The sequence below is a fragment of the Pipistrellus hanaki genome (genome assembly GCF_964339955.1).
Source record: "Pipistrellus hanaki genome assembly, chromosome: 1".
In the NCBI taxonomy this organism is placed as follows: Eukaryota; Metazoa; Chordata; class Mammalia; order Chiroptera; family Vespertilionidae; genus Pipistrellus; species Pipistrellus hanaki.
In genome coordinates, this window is record NC_140503.1 from 148,404,400 (window position 1) to 148,423,424 (window position 19,025).

Below are 19,025 nucleotides of genomic sequence, written 5' to 3' on the forward strand. Positions count from 1 at the left end.
CAACTGTGTCCTAAGAGCTCTAGATTTGACATCTCATGCAATTCTCATACTAATCTTCCGTGGTGACATTACATCTAAAGATTGAAAAGAAAAATCAGGCTTGGAGGCTACATGTGGAGCCAGAATGAGCACCCGGAATGCCTCTAGTTGGGGAGACTTCTACTCCCATCCATGGCTGTAACAGAATCACAACTGTCTTTTGTCTCCTGGTGCTCAGGAAAGCATGTTCTGAGAAACACTGCAAAAGCGTGAGATCATAGGCTTGTGCCTGTGTTTGATCCAGAATGCATATTTTTTTTTTAAATTTTTACCTATGAACTGGACCTATGGTCGGCAAACTGCGGCTCGCGAGCCCCGTGCGGCTCTTTGGCCCCTTGAGTGTGGCTCTTCCACAAAATACCACAGCCTGGGCGAGTCTATTTTGAAGAAGTGGCATTAGAAGAAGTATAAGTTTAAAAAAATTTGGCTCTCAAAAGAAATTTCAATCGTTGTACTGTTGATATTTGGCTCTGTTGACTAAAGAGTTTGCCGACCACTGAACTTGAGGAATGAGATGCTGAAGCTTTGCATTTGTAGCTAGCATGACCCCTTGGTCTTTTACTTTTGGTCCCGAAGGTGTTTCTTACGGCTCAAATACTGACAATTTCACAACTTGTTCCACTGCTTCCATTCAGGAAAACACATTCTTTGCTGACTGAAGAGGGTCCCCCCTATTATGCTGACTTTATCAGACATCCTTCTCTGAAGAGTAACCTAATGATCTGAAAACAGAGCGTGAGCACAGAGTAATTCCATCTGCCCTGGTGGCTATGACAGGCCACCCACTGCCAAAATTTCCTTCAACGTCAGCACTTGACCTAATGTGGCATGCGCCTCTGAAGCTGGGATGGCATTCCTGGGTGCCTTGCAGAGCAGGGCACCTCCAACAGCTTATTTGTATAATAACCCCAGATCTTCCAAATACTCCAATCTGGAATATACAGGCATTAGGTTATGTTTAATAGCCTGGGCATGATCTTTCTCTTTGAATATGCCTTAGGGACCCTGGCTTAATGAATAAAAAAAACTAATAAGATAATCTATCTCAGGAGTCAGTGAACTATGGACTGTAGGCAAATCTGGCCCACTGGCTGTTTTTATAAATAAAGGATTTTGAAACACTGCCACACTTATTTGTTACTATGTCACTATTGGCTACCTTCACTCTACAATAGCAGAGCTGACTAGTTGCAAAGAGACCACATGTCCATGTGTCCACAAAGCCAAAAATATGTACTTTCTGCCCTTTTCATAAAAGTTTGACAACATTGATCTAGATTATTACTGATGTTTACATCCAGTTTTACACCTGCATTAATACCATTAGGCACTGTTGATGAGTAACTGAGTACATACACATGGTGCGGAACTATTATTATTCCTGTGTCTTAAAATACAAATTACATCCTCAGCACTCTTATGCCTTCTTCAGAGGATGAATCTCTCCAGAGGTAATAGTGCAAAGGAAATATACAGAATAAATATCAGACATAATAAGAGAATTGTTTTTATATGTGTGACCTTGAGGATTAAGGGATTTGAGAGGCACTGCTGATTGTCTTTCTTTTCACTCGTATGAACAGAAACACAGTCTTGTACACAGAGCTATTCAACCATTTAAAAACTATATCTGCTTCTCTTGCAGCTAGAAACATCCACATGACATACTTTTGGTCAATAACCAAAGGTATTCCTTTTATAGATACTTAGTTTTTATAGGAATGGATAGGGCTTCCAGGAAAGTTTCTGAAAAAGAGTCAGACTTTCCTGCTGCTTCCTCCTTCTTGGATTGAGGTAACAGTGCTGGCAAGGCAGCAGCCATCTGATGATCATGGGGTGACAAGCATGAGGTTAAAAGCCACAAGTAAAAATGGCTGAGCTGAAGGGAAAAGAGCCTGGATCTTGTAATAACTTAGGATTTCTGTAGCAACACATTACCTACTTTGGCTACTTTCAAATATTGTTATATGATAAAAATAAAACTATTTGGTTATACTACCCTGGGTTTTTTTTTGTTATATGCAGCTATCCTAAGTGCTATGAGGAATAATAAAGATTGGATATTAATACTTAGTTTTAACCTATGATGTTTTGGAGAGGTTTTAGTAAAATCTGATATTTAAGGTCTCTCTATCCCATGTCTTAAAATCTATGATTTCATAACTGGAACCCAACAAATCAGAATCCTCAAATTATCTGGCAAACAACAAAGCTGGTAAAAACTTTGGACTATCTGTTTCAAATGCCTTACTTTATTAGTAGGAAATCTTGGCTTAAAGCTATTAAGAACCTGCCCAAGAGCATACAGAAAGTAATGAGTAGGGACAAAATTCAAATGAATTTACTAAACCACAAAAGCAAAGTTTCCAAAAAATCTTATAGTCTGTGGATTTTAATCCAATCTACTCATATATCACTAATATCATAAGTATGAATTAGAGTACAAAGTGATCATTTTTAGGGATTTCCTCTAGGATCCTTATTTAACAAATATTCCATTTTTTATATTGGTATGCTAAGTAAGACAGGAAATAAGCCAAGCCATTGAAAACTTTTTTAAGCATGAAACATTTGAACTCAAAGGTTATTCAGATTAACACTCTTCTGTTTCCCAGAAAATCCATTGAGGCAGACCACTCCCATCCATAGTATCTTGGTCACCTAAATCTTACTGCACAGAAGATGGCATCATCATAACTTATCACAGTAATGTAAAACTTGGGGGTGGGGAAAATTGAAAATCATTCTGAAGATTATACAGTTCAAGTGAATGAAAGTTCTTTTATTCTCTACTAATAAATGGTTAAATCTTATATGATTCTGTGAACATGAGAGTTTGGGGCAAAAATTCTACATGTGGTTGATGTCAGTGATTTGTTGTTCATCTACTAATTTTTCATGGTCAAAATGATGCGCTACATGGCTCTTCATAATCGTTGTCATGATAAATGTCATTAGTAACTTGTGAAGCCATGTGATTTAGCTCCTACTTTCAAATAACTATCTAAGCCCTCATGTCCAGGAAAGCCAAGTGAACAGAGATAATGCCTGTCTGCTCTGTTTTATCTTAGACTATTTCCTCCATCATTTCTTGTTTATGTTAGAATTAGTATTTTTTCCATTTGTACTGAGATATAATTGACATTATACTATACTCATATTATATTTAGTATTTTTTTCTTTTGCAGCAACAATACCAAGAGAATGAATGCTTACAATGTGAGTTCCAAGATGCATGGAATTTTGTCTTGTATACTCAAAGCATAGAACACATTTAAAAAATACCTGGTACATTTTAGGAATTCAATAAAATTTGCAGAGTGAATTAATTACCTGGGAATGATCTATTAACAGAGCAAGTGCTTTCACCACACTGACAGGGTCGCTAGATGCTGACAGCATTTTGGACATCAAATCACTGTATCCATTGAAAAACGTGACAGGTCTGAGTTGCACATCAAAGAGAATGACTGACAGGCCAGCAAAGGAGTCAAGGTTCTCCTCCCCCTCATCAGGAGTGGCAGCAATTAAGGTCTCCAGTCCTTGGGCTTCAATGACCACCTAGGGAAAAATAGACATCACATTATATAACATGACATAACATAAGCTCCATGCCTGTTCTGTAAGTGATGGTGAGCTATAGCTAGAACTTTCCCAGGGGTTAATAATTTAAAAATCTGCAGCAACTAGGAAAAAACAACTTTATGCCTAAATATAAGGTTAGTTTTCTTTTTTGTTGTTATTAATCCTCTCCTGAAGATATTTTTCCATTGATTTTTAGAGAGTGGAAGGGAGAGGGAGAGACAGAAATATCGATGTGAGAGACACACATCGATTGGTTGCCCTCAGCATGCCTGACCAGGGCTGGGGATCAAGCCTGCAATCATGGTACGTGCTCTTGACCGGAAATGAACCCAGGACCCTTCAGTTCACAGGCCATCACTATCCACTGAACTAAATAAGATAGGGCTAGTTAGTTTTCTTCATTTAATCCTCACAGCCAACCTTTGGGATACATGTTATTTTATCCATTTTGTAGATGAGACCAAAAAAAGCTCAAATGCCGAGGCAGGATTCAAACCCTTCTGCCTAACTACATAGGCCACAAACTTTCCATTTTATGGTATCATCCCATAAACCCTTACTTAGTCTCTCCAGAACTGTCACAGAGATTGGGTCCGTTATTGTGTAGAGCCCCTACACAAAAGGAAGTGGAGAGGTGTTGGGACAGTCACCCTAAGGCTGCTGCTATGGGAAGATGTGGAGTTCTATAAACCATGACTCATAACTTTTGGGCCTATTCTTTCTCTCTAGCTCAAAGGAAGCATGATAAACACCACGAGGGGCTCACATCCTGATCTCTATTAGGCATAGGAATCCTACATATGCTCTATCCTCCCTACCCAGTCCCTTGCTACTGGGTACTTGGCATTTCAGAGCCCATATCAGAAAACAGATGGTGATCCCTCGGGACAGACAGAAGAGCATACTGTCTAGAGTTCTATCAAAGGGTACAGTGAGTTTATATAGCACTGGATCGTTTTTAAGCCTAAATGAGTTTATTTAGAAGGTTACAATTTGATATGAATGAAAACTAAAAAGAAAGCGTATTTCAAAATTAGAAAGCTTTTACCAAATTTTAGATAAAACAAAAGGAAGTCAGCCAGCTGTCAAACGCCTACACTTTATTCCTTTCTCTCCTAGCAGTATTGGAAAAAAACATAAATTGAACCTTTAGAGAGCCATATTGTGTTATGAAAGTTTTGAAAAATATATTTTTATTGACTTCAGAGAGGAAGGAAGAGGGAAAGATAGAAACATCAATAATGATGGGGATCAAGCCCACAACCTGGGCATGAGGCCTGACTGGAAATCAAACCATGACCTCCTGGTTAATAGGTCCATGCTCAACCACTTAGCCACACCAGCCAGGCTATTATGAAAGTTTTTATTTTGGGTAATGAATCTCTTCATAGAAACATCCAGAAAAAGAAAATATATTCTAGAATGAAATATCTGGAGCTCCAAGAAATATATCTTGTTTTTTAGAAGTTTTTTAAGACACATGTGAGAAATACTGGCATGAAATCTATACATATTTAGATTTCAAGATCATATTTAAAACTCTCTCTGGGCCTATAAACCATACAGCCTCTTACAGATGATGAAATTATGGGTGACACATGGCAGCAGCCACCATTAACTTACACATTCTATAATGTTGCAATCAGTATATAACTTATTTTACCCCACACTAATTTTTTTTACATACTTTATCCAGAAAAATTAATGGAAAATGAGTTACCTGGCTACCATGAAGTTGAGACTTCCCAATGTACTGAAAGATGTTCAGGTTACTTCTCCTTAGGATGCCAGAACCAGAGTAAAGAATGTCAAGACTGTAAGTGGATGCCGAATGGGGAGTACCTAATGGCCAAAAAAGAAAAGAAAGCCAACCCTGTAATTTAATAATAGTTCCAGCAAACCCACGCTGGGGAGGGGGGAGGGGTGAGGAGGGAGCACCCTTTAGGTTACATACGTCCTATGTAGCCAGTATAGGCAGAAGAAGATCCACTCTTGGCGAAACGGTCATAATTATGAGCAACCATCTCCTTCAGAACTCGACGGATCATTTTGCTGCAACACGTAAAAGGAAAAGCTGCACCTTCGTTGTAATGACTGATTCCCAAATCAGATTTGGAAAAAAAACCCAAGTCCTCGGTGGAAAACACAGGGGCCGAAATTTCCTCACGCTGCTCCAGGACTGGGCGGTGCCAGCTGGAGTGCCAGCACCAGGGTCAGGGCTTCCCCCTTCATTCCTCAGCAAGATGAGGACACAGCTGTGAGGCAGTAGGAGCTGGCCGATGGACACACCTCAGCAGTGGACAACACATATTCTTTGAGTCACTTTGGTTCCACTGTTAAACAGCATACTTGAAAAGAAAGCTGTCCCGAACTGGAGAACTTGCCAATTTTTCCTTAAACATTTTCCTACACCCTCTAATGTTATCACTGGCTAATAATATGTACATAATAGTAAACTTCCAGGAATGTTTTTCATGTTCATGTACCTTTCAATGGAAAAAAAAATTTCAGCTACATTAATATATAAATCATTGTCTCCTCTAATGTAAGTCTTGAACCTTACCCCATGTCTCTAACTTGTCTACTTATCTAATTAGTATGGAGATCTTTATATTCCTGACTACTTAACACTAATCATATCAGTAATTATAAAATTATAACAATGCATAAAGGAATCAACTAAAGAGATCTGGACCTAGGTCTGAGGTAGAGCATTACTGAGAGGAGAGAATGGTTACCTTATCATCTTTTGCCCCCAATATCCCTAGGTTCTAAGATTTCAGCCTAGAGAAGAAAAGGTGAGGACGACCATGACAGCTTTCCTCAAATAGTCCAAGGGCCTGCGTGTGGATAAATTATTAGGACTGTTCCTTATGGCTCCGGGGGTAAAACCAGGGCCAATACTAAGATTTCAGTTATATAAAAAAGTAATCCTGAGTCTCTGAATAATGACCTTCCTGCCACTGAAGAGGTGCAGGCAATGTCTGGACACCCCCTGCCAGAAGCCTCGGCCCCCACACTGGAAACACCAAGCAAGATAGCCTTTACTGGCCCTTCCAACTCCAGTGGTTTTGGTTCTGAGAATCTGACCAGAATGTTTGCCATGGCCTCCTTGCCGGTCCCCACTGCTTCCTCTTTATTGCCCCTGAATCACTAGGTTCACAAGACAAGGGCAGATAGTCCACCAGGATCTCCTCCATGATTCTCACAGAGGAAACGCAGCAATAGGAGATGTCAGGTCCTTGACTAGTAACTCATGGCTACAAATTAGGCTGCTTCTTTCCTCTATCCTCATGCCCCCTTTTCCTTATGTTTCCTGCTCTTTCCTCTCTTCTACTCATTCCCCATTTCCTGTCCTTCATTCTTCTTAGTTTTTGTTTTTCCTTCATTCTTTTGCTGCCTTTCAATTTGTTTCCATTTCTCCTTATTTTCCTCCCTCCCATTGTCTGTTTTCCTTTTCAACAGGTAATGCTCATATTTGATCGTTCCTAAGGGGAGTGCTCTGCATATAACTCAGGGGAAATGGGAATTCCTTTTCTGGCCCTCTGCTTCAGGGAAGAGGTGTAGAGAGTTTCAGGGAAGCCATTTTGAAGAGGGTGATCAGTGAATTAAGAAGAGTCTTGGGTACCAGCAGGAAGATGAAACCAGTAAGAGTAACTGGGAGCAACAATGTCTGTTGGTCCCATTCTCCATCCCTTGAGTGGTCCTTAAACTTCTGGCCATGTCTAAGATTTTAAATTTAAATGGTAAGTTCTTTTGACCTGTGATATGAGGCTTCAAAGATTTCTAACACGTGGAAAGTTAAGATGACAGACCATTTTGTGAGAACTTCACATCCTTTTTTTAGTACTATTTGTAAAAAGAACCCTATTAAAAATATAGCTGGATTCTAGAAAATGACTCACATTTGATCACATATTCTTATCAGACTGAGCAGGAGACCTAGAGTAAAAATCATACCTGAAGCTAGTGCTAAAATAAAGTTGCTTTAGTTGTTCCATTAAATGGTTCTCTTTTGGGAAATTTGTCAAACTCTTTCCCTGTGTAACACAACCCAGCATAGTGACCACACCAATGTTATTATCCACATGTGTACCACACAAATATACAGCTAAGCCTGAAAAAGCAGAGACAGGTGCACCGTACCATACCTTGCAGGCATTTCAAAATGTAGGATGTCTTGAACAGTGGAAAGCATGTATTTATTCATCTCTTTTGGAAGCTCCCCAATAGAGAGCAGGATGTTTTTCACTTCCATGTAGGATGGATTGTTGTTTAAAATGATAGCCGCTGCGGTGGTGCGCACAGTCTTCTCGTGAACCTTGCGATTCTGATGGTAAATCCTGTTCAGAGTCTTCCTCACCTGTTAGTAAGATGTTCAAGTTAATTAGTGCACATCTAGGCTTTCAAAATCGACATTGTAGCAGACATAGTTACTGCTCTCTGAATACACATTCTTACATTTCCCAGGTTCCTTTGCTATTACCGTGTTTCCCTGAAAATAAGACATCCTCTGAAAATAAGAAAGACCTAGTGCATGGAAAGATAAGACATCCCCTGAAAATAAGACTTAGCGCAACTTTGGAAGAAAAAATTAATATAAGACACTGTCTTATTTTCGGGGAAACAGGGTAGGTCGGGGCCATAGTCCTGCTAACGGATAGTAAACAGAATCACTTTGGGTAGCTTCTAGGCTGAGGCACTTAAGAGCTGGTACGCCATCTCTGTCTCCTTGTTTCACTATTGTAGTAAACTTCGGGCCACAATTTCCTTTACCTACCTTAGACAGAGCATGAATGAGAAATACATTTTTGATAAGCTGAGATTTATTTTGAGAGAGAAAGAGAATAGATTGGCTGCCTACTGCACAAGCTCCGATCAGGAATTGAACCTGCAACCTGGGTATGTGCCCTTCTGGTGTACAGGACGACACTCCAATCAACTGAGCCACTGGCCAGGGCAAGCTGAGATTTCGAGGTTCATTTGTAATTATAGCATATCACGATGTTACCTAACTAATACAGAATTTTTTTAATAAAAATACTACCACCGTGTGGCAATGGGGCTCTGGGAGAGATGGCTACATGAACTGATATTTCCTTACAATGAAGTACCTCAGAATTTTCCTTTCTCCTTTTTACAAACTACACAGTAATAATCTTTCTTTTTAGAGCAATTTTAGGTTCATAGCAAACTTAAAAGTACAGATAGTTCCGCCAAAACCAGTTTGGCTCAGTGGATAGAGCGTCAGTCTGCAGACTGAAAGGTCCTAGGTTTGATTCCAGTCAAGGGCATGTACCTTGGTTGGGGGCACATCCCCAGAAGGGGGTGTGCAGGAGGCAGCTGATCAATGATTTTCTCTCATCTATGTTTCTAACTCTCTATCCCTCTCTCTTCCTCTCTGTAAAAAATCAATAATATGTATATATATATTTAAAAAAGTACAAATAGTTCCTATATACCCTTGCTCCTCATCGCTCCCCCATTCCACACAACCTCTCCCTCTATTCTATAGCAGTCATTTGTTGCACTTGATGAACCTATATTGACACATCATTATCACTGAGAGTCCATTGGTTACATTAGGGGACTTAAAAAACAAAAACATTAACACCCAAGAAAATTTGCCAATATATCTGCATTCTGTGGCAACAAATAATTCTTCTGGTTACAAGCACTGCCTAATCTTACACTGTGTGTTGTGTTCTTATACTAGGCATTTATAAATATTTATTTCAATGTCTTTTACTATCTCTCCCACATGTTGGCCTTGTTCTTGGGTATATAGAAGTTAAGTGACTAACTTAAGCACAAACAACTAGGAATGGACACAGTCAGATTTTAAATGTACGTCTGTATGTCTCAAAAGGCTCTGACCTTAACCATCACATTTTTGAAAAAAAATGAAAACTAAAAAAAAGTGACACAAAACCAATGGAAAGATGTTTATCTGAAAATTGGAAACATCTTTCTCCACAGGCAGTTTAGCTTGGGATTTATAAACATTCTCTGCCTTAACAAAAGTTTAATTTAGATAGCTGCTTGAAAATGTAGCTGTAGACACCAATACTTAAGGTATGATATTTCAGTGTCAAAAAAATTAACAAAATTTTAAAATTTATAGAAATAAAGATATTTCTGAAAATACTTTATTTTTATTTTTATACTACTCACTTGAAGACATACTTTTTTTTTATCAATTTTCAGAGAGAAAGGAAGAGAGAGAGAGAGAGAGAGAGAGAGAGAGAGAGAGAGAGAGAGAGAGAGGAACATCAACGTGAGAGAGAAACATAGATCAGTTGCCTCCCATATGTGCCCCAATCAGGGATCAAACCCATAACCTAGGTATGTGCCCTGACTAGGAATTGAATCCCCCACATTTTTTGGAGCACCAACTGATATGCGGTCAGGGCAATTCTTTTGTTTCTTAAAGTAAAAGAATATGCTTTCATGTTTGTGCTTCAGGATATAGGACATTTTTTCTTTTCAAAAGGTGAGGCTGCTTGAGCATAACCTTAAATCCAATTTAAGAGGTATTCCTAAACAGGAAAGAGAAATTGGTAGTTTGGGGGGAAAAATAGGATGACTTCAAAGGCATCTATCTGCATTTGACTCATATTTGGATATGCTTTCTACTTTTGTGACTTTTACCATAACCTTGGAGACTTTACCTCATCCGTTATGAAGGGAACATCGTATCTCTGGAGAGCGGTGGTAGCCAGGTGGCTGATGGGCCCTTCTCCTGTCTCTGCATACTTGAGGAGGAGCGGGATGCCTTCTGGGAGCAGGGCATTCTTCAGAGCCAGCAGGTACATCGTGATGTCCTCTTTTTTCTCCGCCTTTTCCAGTCCTCCCAGAATTAATTTCTTGGCTTCTACCACTCCCTAAGAAATCACAGATTATCTCAGATATACATAGCCACACATTAAACAAGGCTTGGGCATGACTGGCTTCCCTCCTAGGCCCAAGAGAACAACTTGAGTTTTAGGAGATTTTTGCATTGGTTTCATGACTGAGGCGCACAGTGAAAATGAACAAGTAAAGCTTGGCAAAGAGCGGTGGTTTCTTTACATGTATTGGTTGACATACTTTTAGGAAGCAATGAGTATAATAGTAGACATATTAACTTTTGAACACATTCTGAATGCACAAAGTCATTTAAGAAATTCCCTTGATTAATTATTCATGAAACTGCCCACTCACTGTATTTCTGAAGCAACAATTCGATGGTGCCTAAGTGGTAACAGTTTTCTTGTGTAAAAACTTTGGTGAAAATATTTACTACTTGACCATAGGTCTTTTTCTAGATGTTTAAAAAGTGCTTGTTTCCACTTTATTTCATATTTTACTAATGCTGCCATACAGTTAAAAAATATATCTTGAGTGCCTCCTATTTGGCATGTACTTTGCTAGGTACTTTTTAAAAATATGTTCTTTAAGCAGAAAACTCCTTTTTTTCCTAGCCTAGAAATATAGAAATTGAGTACAAGTTGATAATTTAATGGAAAACCAAAGTAGGGGCATCTGAGTTTATATTTGTTACTATGCATATTTTAGGGCTTCAGATTCACCATTAAAATAAGGATTCCTAAAACCTAATCATCTATAGGATTTGTAAACTCTGAAATTAGGCTGCAGGCACACTCAAAAACAAACACACATGCACAAACCAGGGTGAGGGCAGGAGGTGAGGGGTTAGGGGAGACATAAAAGGTCTCTGACTGAAGGGAAGATACTATACTTTATTTTTCCTAACTATGCCAATTATCTATGCCAACTATCAGACTGATAAAAACACATTCAAAAATTTGATAACATACTTTGTTATCGAGGTTATGGGGCAATAGATATTCTCATACATTGCTACCGAAAACATAAAATGGTATGACTCTTATAGAGGATAATTTGGCAAAAGCTAACAAGCTGCATTTTGATCCTGAAGCTACAGTTCCAACAATGAGAAAAACAAATGCACCTAAAATTATTCATGTTAGCATTATTTGTAATAACAAAAGAGTGGAAACCACCTAATGAGGACACATAAGCAATGCTGCATAAACTGAGCTACATCAACACAATGGATGTTATAAAAACAGAGAGGAAGATATCTCTAAACTATTAGGACAGGGCGATTTTTCAAGACATATTTTTCAGTGAAAAAAAAAAGTAAGAGAAAGTATATTCAGAGCACTATATTTGTGCAAGAAAAAGGAAATAGGGATGTGTGTGTACAGCAGCTTAGTAGCACAGAGAAACACAGGAAGGAGAAAGCAAAAACTAGTAATAATACTACTTATGTAAAGAAGCCGGTGAGAATGGGTGGGAGAGAAGGAGACATATATATTTTGTGCTCCAGCTCCATTGAATTTTTCACTGTTTCCAAGTATACCAGGCACATTATGACTTTGGGCCATTTCATACACAGTTGTATTTTTCCTAGAATGTTTGTTATTCTATACTACCAACTCTCACCTAAGAGTTCTTCTTGACTAAGCTCAAATATGACAGAATAGTTAGTTACATCTTCTGTATTCTTAGGGCACTCTTTTTATATTTCAATATTATTGTACTTATCTGTTTATGTTTGATAAACAAACTAGTTAATTGAAGACAGTAGAATATTTTGTGTCTTTATATTAAGGGACCAGCATCATACCTAGACAGAATAAATGCTCATCAAATACTGCTGGATGGATGTTTTTATACGTGAGTTTTGTCTTTAGAAGTATACAATCTACTCAAATAATTATAAGAAGTCACAGTTCTTTAATATCATAAAAACTATACAAATTTGACTTCTGTCAGGTCTTAATAAGATACTCAAACATTTTCAATACCATTTTTCTGTGATCTTTTTTATACTCACATTCTAATTATGAGTTGTCTCTTTTGGAACTACTTTGTTTTAAGAACATTCTCTTTCTATTGTTTTTATAGCAAGTACTCAGTAAGCAAAATAGTATGGTTATATCTTTTGAAGATAGAGGAAAAATGCTGACTGGAAGCTAACTAATCTAATAAATGTAGAAAGAAAGAAAAGACTATGTTTTTATGTATTCAGCATCTTTAATCTATTTACACTATAGAAAGATGGGTTATGTTGGATAATAATCCAGCTGTATTTTCCGTACTTAGCTATGCTTACAAAGTGAGTGTTTTATTTTAATGAGAAATTGATAGTCCACTCAGGCAAGTGGAGAAGCTTTGGGAAAAATTAAATTAAAAATAAAATGTAAAGTCCTCAGTAAATAGAGGTAAATAATTTCCACCATATTTTACTCAAAGGCACAAACCACAATTACTATAGATGAAGTCTGCTCTAGGAGAGAGCCCTACAGTTTAATATTTTTCTAATAACTAGAACTAAACCCTACATATTGTTCAAAATTGAGTACACCAAGCACTTAATAAGAACATATTGATGAAAATATGTTCATAAATGATTCACTTTTTAGCATGTATTTATTGAACACTACCTGGGTACTAAATATCATTTTAAGCAACTGGTATTGAAAGAAAGATCCAGTTCTGCATGGAGCTTGCATTTCAGTGGGAGACAATAAACATAATAAATAACCGAATTGTAAAGTGTGTCAGTGGGCAATAATTGCTATGCAAACAGAGGAAGTAGAGTAGGGTAGAGGGGATTAAGAGCAGCCATGATGGGCAGTACGTGAGTGTTGAGGAGGATGGTCTGGAGGCACCTGGGTACCACGTGAGACGGGGTTCAACTTACTTTGAGTTTGCAGCCATCGTTCTGACACAGCTTCCTGACCAGGGCCCCGATGATGATCATAACACTTTCTCTGATGTCATTGCTCGCAAAGGAACCTTTGAACTTACTCTGTTAGCCGAAAAGGGATAAAATAAGTTGTCAAACAGTTGAAACGTTTCCAAGGGATATTTTTAAGTTAAGAAATAAAGTAACCAGTGCCTAAGGAAATTACATTCCTATATTGCAAACTCCCCTTTCCGGATATTCTTAACATTGGTCAATGAACCCCCTAGAAGTTTATGGATTGGATTCCTAATTCAGTGAACAAACAAACAAACAAACAAACAAACAAAAAGCTCTGTATAATTTTACACATGGGTGTAAAGGAGCTTCATACTTTTATCAGATTCTTAAGTGGACCCATTTTCCCACCAGACTTTGAACTGTTCGATTAGATAATAAGTGGGTAAATGTACTTAAGAAAAAAAAAAAAAAATCTTGGACCCAAGAGAAGTCTAGCTCTTATTTCCAATGTGAATTGTTTAATATCAGAAGACTGGTATCTCTTCAACATACTGTGTATTAAATATCTTGGAGATCTTTCAAGTTAAAAGAAATATTTTTAAATAACTTTTTGAATTGACCAAGATTTCTCCCCTCTTAAATTTTGTCTTATATCATATTATATGATAGGTAAACACAGTCCTTAAATTTCTATAAAGTCTACTTTGTTAGTTAGAGGAATTGCAAAGAAGACACTATGAAATAATTACTATAGTTAATAATTAATGAATACAAAGTAGTTCAACAGAATTTGAATATGAATAATCAGAAGGCTCCTGTTCTGCCTTCATGCTGATGCACACAACTTTTAATCACTGCTTCGATTGCTGAGAGCTTTTTAGTGGTGAGGGCCTTCATTTTCCCAGTGTCCATCTGACTTACAATGAGGGCTCTTAGGAGTTCTTCGTCGGGATGGGAGGCAAATCCGCAGGCATAGAGAAACCTCTCCTGAAGGATAACGTTGCTGTCACTTTTGAAATCCAAAAAGTCCAAAATCGCATCTAATGAGTCTGGGGTCTGAGCCGAGGTGACAGCATCCACCAGCTGTGGTCTATAAAAAAAAAGGTGTCGTTACAGATGTCAGTGTTTAGGGGGCTCACAGACCTGTTTAAAATCACTACCATTTACAGACTCTCCATTGGTTTGAATTTCCTAAAGAAGTGAACATTTTTTTATTTGTTTTTTGGTGGTGGTTTTTTGCAATTCTTTTTTTTTTTTTATATTTCTAAAATTTTTTATTTTAAAGAAAATAGATTTTAAATATAATAATGTTACATGCAATAAATATTAATATTTCAAGAAAAATTATTTTAGGTATAATAATGTCACATGTAATAAACATTAATATTTCAAGAAAATCTACTTTAAATATAATAATGAATTCAATAAACATTAACATTTCAAGAAAAACAATATAAAAAATAATACTATATGCAATAAAAATTAATATTTCAAGAAAAAGATATTTTAAATATAATATTACCAAAACTGTACTAACATAGTGTAATATCACAAAAGTTGTAGGCAATATTAAAAATCTGCAAATAACAGGATTTCTATTATATTCTAAATATTATATTCTAAGATATTTTTTTAAATTCTATTATATTTTAAAATATTTTTTTCTCTGGTTCTATTTTGGTTCATCAGTTTATGTTGTTCATTATATTCCATATATAAGTGAGATCATGTGATATCTTTCTCTGACTGGCTTATTTTGCTTAGCATAATGCTGAACAAAAAAATAACTATCTCAAAAAGACCACCCACATTTTATTTTAAACCTCTCTTTTAACTGCCCTCTCTCATTCAATGTACGCTCAGAAAATACAAACAAACAATTTTAGTATTTTAATCTAAGCCAAATATAATTTGGAGATTTGTAAATAAAAAGTATATAAATAAAATTATAAATTTATTTCAAGTCATTTTCTATACGAGTAATACAATTAGCTTTGTAAATATACTCATTCCCCAATTGCCTAATATAACTAGGGTGGTATTATTTACCAGAAAGCTGGAAGAGTTTTTTAACTTTAATTTATATCCAAGGGAGAAAGCTTTCTTCACGTTTTAAAAAATAAAAAGCCCCATGGTATAGTTCAGCCATATGACTATGTGTGAGCAGAACAAAAGTCCTATGGGAAAGTTTTAGTACGGGTCCTACCATCAAGAATCTTTGGTTTACGGAGCTTGGGATGATAAAATTTCAGAAGCTTATCATACTAATGAACATAGTACGTGTGTAAATATTTTATTCCACATCCATATAAACACATCATACAATAGATGGTTCAGTGTTTTATATTTTTAAAAAAGACTTACTTGTACTATGTAATTTTGAACCCAACAAAAACCCAGTGAATGAAATAAAGACTGAAAGATACTTCTTAAGTGTCTATTATACAAGCACTGCACTAGAAATTTTAGATATGTAGCTTCTATTTGCTTTAATTTCTTCATCTGTAACACAGGGCTAAAAACAGTAGTCACTTTAGGATTGTTGGAGGATTAAATTACATAACCTATGTAAAACACTTAGAATAATGCTTGGCACATTATAAATGCTATATAAATACATGCTCTTCCTAATATAATAGCCTCACTGAACATATCTGTCAATTCAATACTAATATTCCCTCTCATAGATAAGGAAACAGACTCAGAGATATCAAGTCATTTGTTCAAGGTTCCACAGCTGATAAAAGTATAGTTCGTCCTGGTTTTCCTGACTCTGGATTTCTAGGGGGGGAATGATATTCTCTTCTTCTTGGGTAATTGAGTCCTTCAAACTCAGTGTCTACTACTGCTCTCTCTGAGTGTGTTACTTGGCCAATTTCCACTTTTGATTATGTTAATGGCTAGTTTTAATTATACCACTGTTTCCCAAAGTGATTTCCATGCAACACTAGTCCTATAAAATGCTTTTAGAAAAGGTATTTTCAAGGTCATGTAAGTTTGAAAAATGTTTAAAGAAACTTACACCTAAACTTATCAGAATAAAGACGTTACAAATGTCTGCACCAAAGAGAACTATTTGACTTAGTTTTACCCAGTATTATTCAACTCAGTTGCTCACAGAATCCTTTCCTCTTGGCAAACTTGCTAACATTCTGTAAATTACAAGATCAGTACAACAGACACTTTGGAAAATGGTACATTCCACCACCCTGCCTTTCACCCTTTTACAAGAAATAAAAGAAATTATTCTCTGTATTTTACCGATGTTGAAAATGAAGTTCAGAGAGCCTAAATGTAAATGACTTGCTTGAGGATTATACACTGTTGGAAGTCGAATTTAAAACCAGGTCCTCTGATTGCAGTTCAACCTCATGCCATTCTACTATCTATCCTATGCTACATGAGTGTTACATATGGTATGGTATGATATTGTGTAAATAAGCTGATTTAGAAAATGCATTATGAAGTCATCCAAATTATTGTTGCCTTGAGATTTTTATGATACAAATAAGGTTAAAGTTTAGTTTAATCCCCATTATAAATTAGAGCTAATTTTGCACTTTCCTTGTTAGCATTTTTATCTTTGAGCTGAAGAAAAATCATCCTACCAATATATTTTAAAGTTCTATAATGAAAACAGTCTGAAAATCTATGATTTTGTACCTCTTTTAACTTCTGCTTTAAAAATGTATTTTATTTTTTTATTTTTTTTATTTTTTTATTGATTTTTTACAGAGAGTAAGGGAGAGAGATAGAGAGCTAGAATCGTCGATGAGAGACAAACATCGACCAGCTGCCTCCTGCACACCCCCTACCGGGGATGTGCCCGCAACCAATGTACATGCCCTTGACCAAAATCGAACCTAGGACCTTTCAGTCTGCAGACTGACACTCTACCACTGAGCCAAACTGGCTTCGGCTAAAAATTTATTTTTGAAGAGAGCCATCAACTTGTGTGGTTAGTTATATGAAATTCTTATAAATTTTTTTAATGTCCTCAAGGCAAGTAAATAACATAGACATTTAAGAATAAAGACTTCTCAGGAAAAAAACTAAATTCTCTTCTTTTTGGGTAATTAAGTCCTTTTAAAATATATATATATATATTTTATTGATTTTACACAGAGAGGAATTGAGAAAAACAGAGAGATGGAAATGTCGATGAGAGAGAAACATCGACCAGCTGCCTCTTGCACACCCCCGACTGGGGATGTGCTCACAACCCAGGTACATGCCCTTGATCGGAATCGAATCCGGGACCTTTCAGTCCACAGGCCGACGCTCTATCCACTGAGCCAAACCGGTCCCGGCAGGGTAATTAAGTCCTTTGAACTCAGGGTGTGTAACATGGCCAGTTTCCATTTCTGATTATGTTAATGGCTAGTTTTCAATGTCTGTCAAATTAGTTGAGCCATGTTCTATATCATCAATTAGGACAATTAGTATCACATAGCTGAATTTGTATTTACAGAAAAATTTACTTATCTGCCAAAAATGCTCATATTCATAGACCAAGTAAATTTGAGAATTAAGTTAACTCTATCAATTATGCATGTGAAATTAATCACTCTTGCATCAAATATCCATTTTATGTACATATTTCTTTTGTTTAGATTATTTTAGCTATTTACCTCAGTTCTCACTATTCCATATAAAACATGGCTTTGTTTGGGCTGATTATTGGATTTTAAATAAATCACGTTTTTCTGTGGAAAAATTCATACTTTTTTGTTTTTATAACGAACTCTGAAATCTTTTCAAGTGCTAATGAATAGCTCCCAGAAAAAAATTTCAAAAACAGTGAGGCAGCATGGGTTGCATGGTGTTATGATGAAGTCCTTCCCTATATCTTTGTACCTGATTTACTCATACACACTAAAAAAAAAAAAAAAAAAAAAAAAAAAAAAAAGTCCATTCTGAGACACTGCTGAAAATTTGTTATTGCATTTCTGGCTAAGTCAGCATTAGATGTCTGCATTGTGTCATAATTGTTCAAAGAAAATGCAGAACAACAAAATAATTGATTTGGAGTTGGGGCTATTGGTTAAAAAGAAGTGTTTCCTGCTTAATAAAAAGAAAGCAACCCAGAATTGCTTTCCTACAGACAACCTCGCACAGCGTTCCAGGAACTTACAGAACGTCCTTGTTTTCAGTCTTTAGGAGCTGGAGGATCTCATCTTTCTTCGCAGTCCTCAGGTGCTGAATAAAGACCAGGAAGTTTCTGACAGATTCTGCCTTGGAGAGGTTGTCAGGCTGTAGGTGTTTTCTGATGGACTGCCAGTGCTCCGAGAGCTGCAAGACAGGGTTGCAGGCTCATTCCCCATTCATAATTTAGAGCATCCACATTTACAAGAGATGTCCTCCCCAGAAATAATTTTTTTCCTTGTATCTGACAAGCAAAAGAGCATTTGGTATCTTGCCTTAATATACCTGATTACCCCCTGCCCTCTCCTGTGACCCTCAGAGGCAAGTAGAAAGGGCCTGCTAACCTTGTGTATGATACTTCTGTAGGAGGATTGTTTTTGTCTATGAGCAGTTAGCTCAAAGGACCTTGGGCTTCCAGGCATATAGGTCATTCCATTGCTATAACCAGGGAATTATATCTGAGGCCAGGCTTTGACTTTCATAGTGAAACTATGCAGAATTTTCATTAACAACAGAA

At 36.8% G+C, this 19,025-nt stretch overlaps 2 protein-coding genes across 3 annotated transcripts in view; one reads left to right on the forward strand and one right to left on the reverse strand.

The window, feature by feature from the left end:
• Positions 1-19,025, forward strand: part of LOC311628140 (uncharacterized protein C4orf54) — a 336,764-nt gene that overhangs the window by 33,084 nt on the left and 284,655 nt on the right. The window lies entirely within an intron of this gene.
• The window catches only part of MTTP (microsomal triglyceride transfer protein), a 48,388-nt gene that overhangs the window by 8,189 nt on the left and 21,174 nt on the right, over positions 1-19,025 (reverse strand). For both annotated transcript variants that reach the window (XR_014795974.1, XM_084895126.1), the window contains exons 8-15: positions 18,498-18,655; positions 14,285-14,453; positions 13,361-13,468; positions 10,296-10,508; positions 7,776-7,987; positions 5,579-5,676; positions 5,345-5,466; positions 3,373-3,600 (exon numbers count right to left, since the gene is read on the reverse strand). Coding sequence is in view for 1 of the 2 variants with exons in the window: in XM_084895126.1 (XP_084751252.1) it covers positions 3,373-3,600; positions 5,345-5,466; positions 5,579-5,676; positions 7,776-7,987; positions 10,296-10,508; positions 13,361-13,468; positions 14,285-14,453; positions 18,498-18,655 (1,308 nt within the window). In the remaining variant the exon portion in view is untranslated. The remainder of the gene's footprint in view (positions 1-3,372; positions 3,601-5,344; positions 5,467-5,578; positions 5,677-7,775; positions 7,988-10,295; positions 10,509-13,360; positions 13,469-14,284; positions 14,454-18,497; positions 18,656-19,025) is intronic.